The sequence below is a fragment of the Mustela erminea genome, chromosome 1, assembly GCF_009829155.1.
Source record: "Mustela erminea isolate mMusErm1 chromosome 1, mMusErm1.Pri, whole genome shotgun sequence".
Lineage (NCBI taxonomy): Eukaryota > Metazoa > Chordata > Mammalia > Carnivora > Mustelidae > Mustela > Mustela erminea.
The window spans coordinates 85354277-85368206 of record NC_045614.1 but is presented as its reverse complement, the minus strand read 5'-3'; the positions used below and the strand labels follow the sequence as shown (position 1 = coordinate 85368206).

Below are 13930 nucleotides of genomic sequence, written 5' to 3'. Positions count from 1 at the left end.
GTGATGTGCGATTTAACTGCAGAGCTCCTTGTCTATACATATGCATTAGCATGTGTATTTTCGTACTCCACACTCACACCATACACTCTCACTCTGCACCTGCTTTTATTGAAATGCATACACTTTGAAATAAACACACTACATGCATTCATATGAATGTATAATCATTAAAATAAATGCAGCTGTGTGTGTGCGCGCGCGTGTGGTTTTTAAGTATGACCACCAAAAACACATGTATGCTTGCATGTTCAAAAGCTCGTTCCCAAAAAGTGAACACTTAAATATACATTGACAATTACGCTAATTTAAGTCAAACAGCTTCAAATATGGCCAATATCCACTTCAACTGAGGATACCAATTACTAATATAAAGGTCTAAAACAAAATCCCTCTATTACCCTGGGCTCCAAATAATTTTTATGGTAGTAACTTTCTTCTAAATTACCTATTTTAAATAAAGAGAGCTCGATACCAAAGCTGTCACTGTTTCATTCCCCTACCACCCTCACAAAAATGTAAGTCACTGTTTTTGATGTTAACCACAGAGATAACTATCTTTTCAAAGAGATTAGTATGGCATAAAAAGAGAGCAAATTCTAATTCTGCCTTCTTCCCAGCAAAAATCCTAGAGGTATCCATGGAATCAGTCACTGTGAGAACCAGATGCAGAACAAGTGGTCAGCTCTTCAGAGTAATGGTGTGACATCACAACCCAAGAGAAGAAAAACGGTACCGGCGGATAGTCACTTCACACATCCCTCAGCTAACCTCTCTTGTCATTCTTTACCATATAAAATACATTCTTTAGTGCTTTAAGAAATAACATATTGTTCAATTTTTAAAACACTTATCAGTAAATCTATATTTCATTTGTGTTCATGTCAATGTTGGCTTTGTGGGTTTTCAATTAAATTGATAAGCATTTTACTGATCTTTTATGTAGAGACCAATTTTTTCCCAGTACTGAGAAATACTAGAAGTTACTGCTATTTCCAAAAATACAGAATGCTGCTAGAAACAGGATTTTCTAGAAGTTCACTCTTGATTCATTCATTCATTCATTTAATTTTTAAAATAATTACTTCCCAATGAATATGGTATCATGAAATTTACTGGCTAATAATGAACACATTTTTTAAGTTGTAAAAATAGAGAAGTAAGTAAAATCATACAATTTAAACCTGATACATAACCTTCTGCAACTCCCCTTTAAAAAAGACAAATGATACACAAAAATACAAATAAAGTAAGTGAAAACAAATACTGATTTAGTTAAAGGCTTTGTCAGGCCTCCTAACTTCAATGCAGTTAAAGCAAGCCAAAAATAAGTCACTGCTGGGATTCTCCTAGATATGGAAACTCTGCCAATAAGGAATTAATACTAGATTATTTTTGTACCAGAATCTCATTGTTATAATCATGTAATAAACAAAATAACTTAAATATGAAAGGAAAGTATGAGGCCAAAAAAACAAATTGACGAAAGAACAGTGGTAAAACAAGAAAGTTGAAAGGACATAATGTCCTCATTTCTAATCAAAGTTACATGTTCTCTTGGTTTTTTTAGTGTGCCTGGGCCAAAAATAAAAACCATACGAACTATACTAATTTCCAAAAAAAGAAATTAAAAAAAAAATCCTCTCATTCACAATTTAATAGAATGGATTTTTTTCAGACTTTTCATCTTAAGGCCTTCCCATATCTTACTACCTCTTTCTCCAGGTCCCTCTAAACATCTTCCCTGCTGATAATATCTTCACAGGTATTTGCCCAGGAGGTTAAAGGTGGGAACATGGAGTATGTAGATCTCAGGGAGAAGTCTGCAAACTAAGGCCTGCAGGCCAAAGCTACCCCTGGGCCTGTTTTTTGTAAATAGTTTTCCTGAAACACTAGGACACTCACATCCATTCACCTATTATCCATGGCTGCCTAACACTGGACACTGTGACACAGCTCTTACGGCCCCCAAAGCCTAAAATGTTTGCTATCTGGGCAATTACAGAAAATATTTGGTGGTTTCTGATCTAAAGAATGAAGTTTGGAGGAACATTAATAATAAGGTAAAGAGGGGAGAAGACAAAGCTAAGAAACACTTCAGGTTAACAGGCCCTATGTATACGTATCTGTATAACCTCCTCCCCAATGGCTGTTCAAATTAAAGGGTAGAAATTGCTATTTATTGAGTACCACAATGTTTTGGGGGATTTCCGGCCTCAAAAATTGTAGAGGAACATAAACCGGGGATGTTAACATATTTATGTCTGATACGGGGGTAACAGGAAAGATAGTAGGCTAGAAGCTCAGAGTCCTACCAATGGCCCTGACCAAGTCATGAAATGCTTCTCAATCTGCTTCTACTACCAGCCTATGATTTCACTATGTAAAAGCATAGGTAATGACCATTTGAAATATATTTGACAATGAATTTATCCTTTCAAGGCCCTTGAGTCGTTGGTCTGTATCTTTCTTGGTAAAGGAGGTTTATGAGAGGGAAAGGAGTGATAAAACTTAGGCACCACCAAGAACAGATAGTGTGACCACACGACAAGAAGGATTAAATGTTAACACAAAGTAAAAGAATCAGCATTAGTAAAGGACTAAAGAGAGAAGGGAGAAAAATAAAAGAGAGAACCATTACTAACAAAACAAAACTGACCTGAGTTCTGTTAAAAGCCACACGTGCAAATACTGCCTGGGAGATTCCTGCTCGTTTCAGTTCATCACGTACCCACTGGTAGATTTCGGAAGACACCTCTGTGTTGGTTGAAACCTGTTGCTCCAAAGGCTTATTCATAGATCTACTGACAGGGGGAGGGTGGTTCAAGTATTGTTGGTTTAAGGACTGCTGGGCTAAAAGTCTATTCACTGCATACTGCTGGTTCAGCAGCTGAGCCATCACCAGCTGCTGGTTGACCAATTGAGGACTGATGGGCGTTGACACGAGCCCAGGGTGCAGGTTCGGTAGAGGGGTCCGAACAGAGGGCTGGCTGCCATGGGAGAGCTGCGCGGGGGATGGAGGCTGCTCGGCTGTGTTCCCTGGGACCGGCTGCTGGCCAAAGTTGACGTGATTGGCACCTTGCTGGGATAGTTCAGACAGACTATCCATTTCAACTAAAGCAGACAAAAGGAAAGTCATGTTAACAGTGATGGGTACGCTGATAAGGATTTCTGACCATTTTCTAAACAGAGACAGTAGGCACAGGGCACATTAAAGACCCAATTAAACTAAGAAAATTTCAAGATGGAACTCAACGGCCAAGTTTTTACTTCCCTCTTCCGCACAATTCTACAAACTCTGAAAAGGGGACTGTCAGGTACTTCATGTCTAGTTATATAATGCAGTTAGACTTAAGGCATAAAATTAATATTTTTAAATTCTAATTCTCCAAGAAGGCTTATAAGCAATGGTTATTTTAAATTAAGATAGCTTCTAGAAGAACACTGATTGTTTAATAAGAACTAGAGCTAAGAAAATACATGCATTAAAGCAAAAAGAAATATACGTGTATTTTCCCATGATATATATTAAGTGTTATTACTCGAGGCAAAAGGTTTGAAAGGGAAGAGAGGACATAAATGTTATCTATGTTCAATTTTTACCTAGCCATGAATATATGAAGAAGTAATCAATATAATAAATAAAGTGATCATAATGATAAGTAATAATAACTGAGTACATATTGAACACTGGGTTGAGTATCTTATATGGCTTGCTTCATTTACTTCTAACTATCATGGGTGGCAGGTATATCTGCAAGAGAATGAAGCAAATGATTTACTGTATTGCAAGTCAGTATACCCAGTTTTGCTAAGATCCAAATGTCTCTTGAAGAAGCTATGGCTATCACCAGATGCTAAAGACAATCTTTCAAGAAAGGGGTGGGGAGTCATCCTGGTACAATGGTGATACTGTCATGATTTTGCAATTTATTACCACCTATCAGGATGAATGCTTCTCCCTTGGCTAGGTCTCTAATGTGGATTGGCTGAGAGTCAGCTGTAAGTATGTCAAATGCTTTGCTGCCGCAAGGAAGCAACTGGTTTGATGCTCTTAAATGGAAAGGCCGAGCATGGTTGGTGTATGTAAATAGGTGAGTCTTCTCCAAATAGCACACCATGTTTCTCAAGTATACTCTGGCTTGATTTTAATCATCATTTCTCTTTTTATTAAATATTCAGGCTTTATATTTAGAGGAACTTATCGCATTGCCATAATCACTGATATATGCAAAATATAACTAAGAATTGGGAAAGAAACCTTCCATTTCTACCAGTGATATCAGCCCAAGTGGGCCATTCACAGGGAATAGTAATTCAAGCAATTATTCCAAAAATGATGCATTGTCTTCATTACAGCTCTAAGCTATAAAAGGCAAAGAATCTGTTTTGGTAGATGGATGGCTTTGCTTCAAATATTAAAAGCTAAAACATGCTCAAAATTCAGGTTCTCTTGTTTCTTAAAATCTTTAGGAGAAGTCATTCTTGTTATTATTAAATGGATGCAATGGAAGGAAAGAGAAACAGATTTAAAACAGGGCACAATGCTATGCATATTAAACATACCATTCCTATATTATTGGGAAGGTACAAGTACATGAAAGAAAACATTAATAGAAATTAAAACATTAACCTTGATCACAGTGTTTGGTTTTGTAACACTAGCAAACTCAAGAGGGAGAAAACATTATAACCTCAATGCTCGGGCACAACACACAACTTTTATCTGCCGTTTTTGTTATACTGCCACTAATTTTTAACGCATTTACTGCATAACGCATAGTGATCTGAAGTTACATGTGAAGATGGGCAGCCATACTAGAATTAAAAGTTGAAAAATGGTGTCATGAGGACTCCGGTATGGACGGTAAAGCAGTGTGCTCACTGAAGTGCCTATCTAGAGGGGCAGGCGACGAGACCTATAAAAATCACTTGATCTCAAAAAAAAAAAAAAATCACTTGATCTCAATTGTGGAAACTATAAATACAATTTAATTTCCTTAAAAATTGGGTGTAAAAATAGGCACTTTCTCTCAAACAAAAACAAAACACATAAAAGCATGATTTATCTCTGAGAGAAATCACAGCTAATATTAGTTATTCAAGGCCTGGTTAGGTCTTCACTGAGATGTTAAAAAATGACAGCTTCCCTCCTCCCGCCTCGATTTCCTGCATGTCTGACAACCAAGTCAGTTTGGCTGATTTAAACACAAACATTTATTGAATTTAATTATCTCATTATACTCATACCCACTCCCCACCCTCAAAGAAACATTCTAAATTGATCTCTAATTGGGCAATCACAAGACCTGGCTTTAGATGTGACTTTGATAAACCCCCAAATGACACATAATGGTATGTAGCCACCACTGCAACAGTTTTTTGCTTACCCATCATATCTTTTGTCTTCTTGAAATGTTTGTACCACCTTCCAAATTCTTGACATTTTGCTGCTGAGACATTTGCATAGTAAGTGCTGTTCACAATGGAAGAAATCATACTCTGCATGAAGAGGGGGGGAAACATTTGTAATACATATCGGCACAAGATGGAACACAAAAATGATTCCAATTGTATAAATGGTATTTTTTTTTTTTTAATTAACTGAGTACCAGTACATTTCTGTTTTGCACTTTGGCCTAAAGCCTCGGCTTCTTAAAATTCATTAAGTAGTGTCTCAAATGCTTATTTATGTACAAAGCAAAAGTCCACTGAGACCAGTATAAAGCTATCAAACCAACAGACTTTGCTCTAGTATTTATGGAACTTCTATCAATGTCATCTATTCTTAGGCTGACAAACCTTCACTGATCCCAATAAATCCAAGTACGTGAAGATGATTTTATGATTGCAATTCATAAACACTACTTTGAAGTTAAGAGACTGTACTCCACACCCTTGCTATTCAAAGTATGGCCCAGAGGCCACCAATTTTGGCATCACCTGGAAGTCTAGTAGAAATGCCTAATTTGGGGGGCACTTGGGTGCCTTAGTTGGGTAAGTGTCTACCTTCAGCTAAGGTCATGATCTCAGGGTCCTGGGATGGAGCCCTGCATCAGGGTCCCTGCTCAGCAGGAGGGCTTCTTCTCCCTCTCCCTCTGCCCCCAATCCACCTTGCTAAATAAAGTCTTAAAAAAAAAAAAAAAAAGGAATGCATAATTTGGGGCCCTACAGTTGAGCAAGATCCCCAGGGGATCTGAGTGCGCATAAAGTTTGGGAAACACCATTTGTACTTTCTACTCCAATTAGCACTCTTTAAAGGTTAACTGACCACATTTAAGAAAAAAAAACTATTCACAGAGATCCTCATTCAGAGAAAGAAACATTCTACAATCTTACCGCTAGCTTCAAGTACAGTAAAGCAAGTTCTGCATTTCAAGCTAACCATAAAATTTAAAAATATACACATTTCATGCTTACTAATTCTCAAAGATACCACAGAAAAGAAAATGACCTATTTTGTCATTTGTCTTCACTCCGCTTTTAACAAAAACCCTGAAAACAAAGTCAACAGTTTAACATATAAAAACAAAGACAGGAATGAAAATAATTTGTAATTTTTAATTTATTTTTTTTTAATTTTTAATTTATTTTCAACAAACAAAAATGTTTTCTTCCCAGCAAATTTTGGTTATGGTTATTTCAGTAACTTAACTCATTGTTATTTTTAATCCTAATGCCCATTTACCTAGTAGCGGTTCAACTAATTTCCAACTGCATTTTAGGAATAATTAGACTTGCACCACCCACCCGCCCCCCACTCATCTGTATAGAAACGTGAGAACTCACATTTCAGACTTCATTTGGTCTATGGTGAAATAGTTTACAGAATGCAGCATTGTTTGGGAGGCAGGGAACAACCAGAAAAGCCAGTTTGGGGACAAAAGTATTTTTGTATCATTATCTTCTTTAAGCTACTTCTAATTTAAAGTACTTTTGGTTATTTTTGATTCTCCTGACATCCAATATCAGTGTTAATTTTGTAACATGAACGTATTCCTGTAATATGTAACTCTTGGGGATCTTTGAAGAATTTCCAGTGAAGGATAAGCCAGAGTCACATTATTTTTTTTTTAAGATTTTATTTATTTATTTGGCAGACACAGATCACAAGTAGGCAGAGAGGCAGGCAGAGAGGAGGAAGCAGGTTCCCCGCTGAGCAGAGAGCCCAATGTGGGGCTCGATCCCAGGACCCTGGGATCATGACCTGAGCCGAAGGCAGAGGCATTAACCCACTGAGCTACCCATGCGCCCACAGAGTTATATTATTTACATAAAACATGGCCATCTTTCCTACGAGGCACCGGGATTTTTTTTTTTTTTTGGACACTTTCTATTTTATAGTCATTTTCACATTTTTATCTCTAAAAAGACATTCTTAATGTGCTCGCGGTTCTCTGCCATTAATCCAGTGGCCTGCAATTTTACTAAGAGCCTCCCTCAGTCCAGAGTACAAAAAGATACTTAGCAAGGTTGCCAAAACCAGAGCCAGAAGATTACCTGATCCAGTTAACAATCCGTCAGCTTCAATCACACTTACTCTACTGTAATAACGGATCGATACAGTCAGACACTAATAAAACTACCGAGACCGCTGATGGATAGTGGTGATTCTGCAAATGGGTGACAGTTGATGTTCTTCCATTTTGATCCAATTTTTAAAAAATTATTACTCTTATTCCTAGACATTCTGGCAGTTTCTTAAATGTCAATATAATAGTACAGACAAGTTTTAGAAGTAGTTTAGCTCTTAGTTTTCAAAAATGTACAGGAATTACCTAAATTCTGCTGAGGTTTCTGACAGACATTGTCTGTTTCAGTTTGCCAATAGTTCTGTATATGAAATTTGCTCTTTGCCGCACACCTACTAAGTGCCCGACTGGTACTGGGGATACAAAGGCTGATTGAGACACAGCCCCCGCCTGTAAGAAGTCTACCATCTGTTAGGGAGACAGATACATCAACAGATCACTTCAATTTCATGTGATTTAGGAGACTAACAGTGGAAAATACATAGGGGGACAAAAGGAAGAATACGTGGTATGTGTAAAATCAATCCATCTGAAATATTTTTATGACTTTGGAGCCCATATGTAATAGTGCTATGTGGTTCATTATTATCCATATGTGGAAAATAATACCCATATGTGCCCGATCATCAAAGCTTCCTTCTACCCTTGTTTAACCCTAACTTGGAAGGCTCTGTCCTTAAGTGACTTTCTGGATGCTTTCTACTCTGTCAAGTGCTGTGTGCTTAAGAAACTCTGATTAATGTAAATATTAGCCCAAGCAAGATGTAAATCAAAAGGCTAATCCACCAGTTATGACACAGGCCAAAGCCACTATTTAAATTCTCTGACTTTCTGTACTTTCAGGGGACTGGGAAAGAGTCCATAGTTCAGGTAACATGGGGTAACCTCTATTTTTATTGGAACAATATGCAGTAAACTGTACAACTAACCTACTCAAGTGGCCACTGCATGAGGACTTTTTTTTTTCCTAGCAGTAAAGTCCTTATTGGAGACTCAGGTGTGGCATCTGCCTAGCCTATGAGTTTCAAGGGCAAGAAGGACAGACTTCAGAAAGTTGAGGGGCACATGGCATATGAAAGATCGTATTCGGTACTGGTTCTTAAATTTGGAAAATCATAAAGAAACACCTATTATTTGGATAACACAAATAACAAAATCAAGGGGGGGTACTATTTTTCCCAGAGGATGGGGACAGGCAGTGCAGTAGGAAGACCGAGATCCATGTTTATAGGATTCTTACGTCAATCAAAAAAGACTCTGGTTCAAACAGATCACACTAAGCTGTGAGTTTATGCAGCTATAGGGCTCCATATTCTTTTCCAGCCCAAATGTCTGGCATCTACTAAACACACACTAAATATTCATTTGATGAAAGAGGAGAGCTATATCTGCATTTAAGTCGAAAATGTGTAGCACACTGGCAGTGTGAGCTTGTTCAAGGTACTGACCCTCATTTTATCATAATCCCCTTTACTAAATGGGAGTCATAGCAGCACTCACTTCATACGGTTGTTCTGAGAATCCTTTCCATTTTAGGCATTTTTTTTCATTCATTCAGTATGAACTCCTACTATGTACTAAGCACTAGGCAAGTTATTAGAAAAATAATGACCTGAAGAGAGATGCTATCTACACTTACACAGACAATAAATAAAATAGTGAATGTTATGCAATTAGCACAGAGCTGGGAACATACCCGAGTATGGACTTAGGAGATGTTAATTACTATGACAACCCTCTGTCCTCCTCCTCACTGGCTTTTATTATATGATCACATTTCAGATCAGTCGAAAGACTATGCTTTAAATAACAGAAGAGTATCAGAGAGACTTTTCAAATGATACATTTTAAGTCAAATACATTTTCTTATGAAGAACAGAGAGTATACTAACTAAATTTATTAAGTTATAAGTTAGGTCAAGGGACAATGAGAAACACCAAAGGAAAAAAGTATTCCCCCCATTTGTTTCAATATTCCAATCTGGCAGTATCTTATGAGGCTGGCCTACAACCTGGTAGCAGGCCTCAGGAAGACAACCACCACTTCTCTGACTTGGATTTTCGAGCCATGCCCTATCCCCTCTCTGGCTAATAGCAGCTCATCCTTCAGGACGGAGCTAAGGCATCCCCACTTCTGCAAAGCTTTTCCTGATTTGCCCTGGGGGCCATCCAGCACGTAACACCTTCTTAGCACTTTTCTTGCTGCTGTGAGTCTTGGGGCTTATCCCTGAAAGGCCTGGACTCACCGCAAGGCTGGGTACATATTAGGTGATCAAGCAAAGGTTTAAAGGTCACTGAAATTAGCCATTACTGCAGGCTACCAGAAAATTCTTTTTTTTTTTTTTTTTGGGTCCCTAAAGGTGAAAGGCAATGGCTGCTTGTCACATGAATCTTTTAAATGCATCACTTTTAGCTGTCATGATAGAACTCATAGTTGAAAGAAACTTTGTTCATTAATTTGCAAGAGATCCCTTCCCAGGTTTTTCAAAATACATCCACACAGATGTCTCGGAAGTCGCAGAGCTCGGTGGTTGTGTTATTCCAGTTCTCTCTCTCTCTCTCGGTGTCTATTTATACAAGCTCTCCAAAGCACTTTGAAAAAGGCACAACTTGTCTCCCAAGGTTTCCTATTCAGTGGCCGGTCGACGTAAAATGTCAGCGTCAAGGGAAGGAAATTATCAGGCTGACAGACTTGGTCCGCTCAAATCCTGGGCTCAAATGCTACACAGGACACCAACCAATGAATAGGCCCACCGCTTCCAGGGCTGGGAAACGCAATCTGAAAGTTGGCAGACATTGGCTGTGGGTCTCATAACCCCAGTGTGACACAATATTCTCATCCTAGGAGCCAAGTTGTAAGCTTTTCTAAGATCCATAAAGCACATGTCTGCTCCCTATGAAGAGCTTCGGTTCTTTCTGAGAGCCTGCTGAAGTTCGGATCTGAAAGAATGCCATCTTCACAGAAACCCCAGTACTCTAGAATGATACCATCTGCCACAGGCTGAGCTTCCTTTTCAGCCAAATACATTATTTATAACCTTTCTAATTGTGAAAAGGTAAGGGTGGAATTTTTCTAAAGCCTGACTTAGATATAGTTAGAACATTCTGAACCTTTGCTCTCAAATACTGCAGGTCTCCAAATGTGAAAAAACAAAACCACAAAAAACCCATCAGGAATTGGTTGAGGTCATATCCTTTTTCAAGATATTATATATTCTTTCAAACCCCTACTAGAATATCACTACGCTGTAAGGATATATTTAGAACACATTTAGAAACTGGAGGAAGACTGTTTTATTTTTCTACTTGGTCATCCTAGTAGCCAATGAAGAGGTTTAGGGAGAGGTGAGGCCTTTTGGGGGGTAAAAAAAAGGTTTAGCAGTTGGGGAAAGGCAGTGATCTGATTACCCTTAAAATTGCTTTGTTGTGCCTTTAACAACAACAAAAAAAACCCACCCCAAAACAATGCTAATCAGGTTATTCAATCATTTAAACCAAAACTGTTCATGCTTTTCTGCCAAATCAACCAACCACAGCAAAATCTGTTATCTCTGATTGCTCAGCTTCCAGTCAAAAAACAGTTAACCCCCACTATACCAAAAGTTTTCCAAAATACCCTCCCAGCTCTGCGCGCTCATGGAGAATAAAGAGAAAGCCATGTCATCTTTAAAGGGTAATTGAAGTGCTGTACCATATTTGCATATTACAATATACTCTAATAAACTAAACAGCCTGTCCCGGAAGCCAGCAGCTCCCTAGCATTTCATCTGCTCTCCATACTGACTTTCTGTGCACTATATATATATTTTTTAAACAGGACTGGGATATCGTGAGCAAAACTTAGTAAAGACTTGCTGACGGTTTCCCTGAGGTGGGAGGAGGTAACAAGAGATCTACAAAATGGTGGCTCACCCATGTTTAAAGCTTTCAGGCTCCATCAGCAGAGAGGGCAAAGGCTACAACATCTTATTTACACAATTATCTAAATACGATTAAACAGCTGATGGACAAATATTAAACTGGAAAATGTATAGTCATTTCAGCTTAATGTAATCCTCTTTCTGTAAACACCCAGGATGATTTTTTTCAACCAGAACAGTCCTGACATCTCATAAGCCTAAGGGTGAATAGCAAGAGATTGTTTTTGATAGTTATAAATATTCAAAAGACATGCAGACCATCTGCTTTCATAATACAGGTAAAGCAAGACTGAAATGGTGACTGCTGTATAAAAATGATTCTTTTAACAAAGTCTTCCTCTCCTCGAAAACTATAAAGACAGATGTCAAAAACTGTTTACACAGAGCAATCAGGAGCGTGCAAAATGTAATATTCCTTTTACACACAGTGCTTGCTAAAGAGATTTTTTTTTTCTTTTTCTTCCCATCTGTGTGTTGCAACACATTTCTACAAGTTAAAAACATTTTTTTCAAACAGAGATCTCATGAATACCCAAAAACATGCTATCTGGTTTCTGAATGCTAATTAATTTCAACTAAGGAATCTGAATATCTTTTTCTGTAGGAAGGAATGTATGTTTTGAATTGGAATACTCCAGAGACAGCAAGGGAAATAATCTCGCTCAGGTTTAATTCTATAAGGCGATTTTCATGGTTCTACCTTGTCTGTAATATATATCTGCTATGTCCACGTTTTAAATGAAAGCACATTACTGCTAATGTCTTTGGCATAAAGTCTAAAATAATTGTTTTCTGAAATAAATGCCCGCACATGTGAAATGTACATACAGAAACCTTTAACTTCTCAGTTGATGCAGAGTGATGCATAAATCCCTACAGTTAATTTTCAGGACTGGAACACTAATCTTGACAGTAACCTTTTTATATATTGTATTAATGGCACAGAGGCATTAAGCACCTTTTTATAATTTTCAATAAAATGAGCATTTACTGAACAATCTGTCAAACTGCTGGCTCCCTATTCTTTTACATTTTTATTTTTCGAGAAGTGTAACTTCATAGACTCTGATGTCCCTCTTCTTTCCCCATGCCCTGTCTGTCTATGGCCTGAATTTCCACAGCAGTTTTTCATATGCGTGTGAAAAGCTCAAAGGTCAAACTTTAATTTTGGATCAAATGGAATCAACTCCACATTCAAGTACAATTTTAAAAGGGATTCTCAGCAAATGAAGTTTTCCTTTGATCCCAAAGGATATCAAGTACTACAAATACGCTCTACGAAAAAGGCATCACATGAGACAGTGACATGGAGGGAATTTGCTGCAAATTAACAGGTAGTCCCCATCTGGTATTTGGGGGTGGGAAGGAAGGGAAATGGGTTTCAATTTATGAGAAGCAAATGGCAGGATTTCTAAGTGTAATATTCTGTTTGTGCGTGTTAGCTTATGTTCCCCCAAATCTTTCCCTCTGGATCCTCTACTGCTTTCTAAGCCATTCTCTTGGGAGATACAACTGGGGCACATTCCGAATCTCAATTTGTTGAGAAGAGACTAATCACTTATAAATTTTACTTAAACTCCAGTTGTCATAGTTATGGCTCTTGCCATCTTGATCAATCCCAGTGCCTGAAAAATGGTATTTTCACAGAAAGTAACCCTTGAGTATCATGCTAAAAACAGAATCTCAGAACAAAGCTCCAAAAGAATACAAAAGGAAGCACAAAGAGAACACATCTAAATCTGTTTTGATGGTCTTACTACATTTCCTAAAGATGAAAGTGTGATCATTGCAAAACACAGAAATTTTATTTTTTAAATACCCAATTCAGGTGTCTGGGTGGTTCAGGTGGTTAAGCGACTGTCTTAGCTCAGGCCATGATCCTGGAGTCCTCGGACTGAGTCCTGCATCAGGCTCTCTGCTGAACAGGAGTCTGATTCTCCCTCTGACCCTCCCCTTCTTAGGCTCTGTCATTCTCTCTCTCTCAAATAAATAAAATCTTAAAATAAATAAATGAATGAATGAATGAATAAGTAAGTACCCAATTTATAATTTTTAAAGAAAATGTTGGTTCACAATTCATATGGCTTTTCCACATAATTAAAGTAATTTTACATAAGGCCCAGATAATGTCCTTTGATCAGATTCTCTACTCTTTTTGTATAAGTACCTATTCTAGATCTTTCTTACCATACCTAAACCTTCTTATTTGAATTAATCAAATATGTTAGTAAAGTGTTTAAATTAGAAAATATTTGTTAAAATATGTATTTCCACTAAGGGCATATAATATTTCAAATTAACTGCACAGAGAGGCTTACATTTGTTCATCTGCAATAGGCAGGGGATTGAACCAGATAATCTTCAAGGTCCCTTCTAACCTTCAGAGTCTATGAAATCTAAAGGTATTCTCAAACAGAGGTCCTACAAGGGTCTTCTTCAATGACTTAAGAACATTCACTTGGAAGACACATCATCCATTTG

At 37.7% G+C, this 13930-nt stretch overlaps 1 protein-coding gene across 7 annotated transcripts in view; it reads right to left on the bottom strand.

Moving 5' to 3' along the window:
- The window catches only part of SATB1 (SATB homeobox 1), a 102527-nt gene that overhangs the window by 48228 nt on the left and 40369 nt on the right, over nt 1–13930 (bottom strand). For all 7 annotated transcript variants that reach the window (XM_032332068.1, XM_032332071.1, XM_032332075.1 and 4 more), the window contains 2 exons: nt 5388–5499; nt 2657–3111 (listed from right to left, as the gene is read on the bottom strand). In XM_032332068.1, the coding sequence (XP_032187959.1) occupies nt 2657–3111; nt 5388–5499 (567 nt within the window). The remainder of the gene's footprint in view (nt 1–2656; nt 3112–5387; nt 5500–13930) is intronic.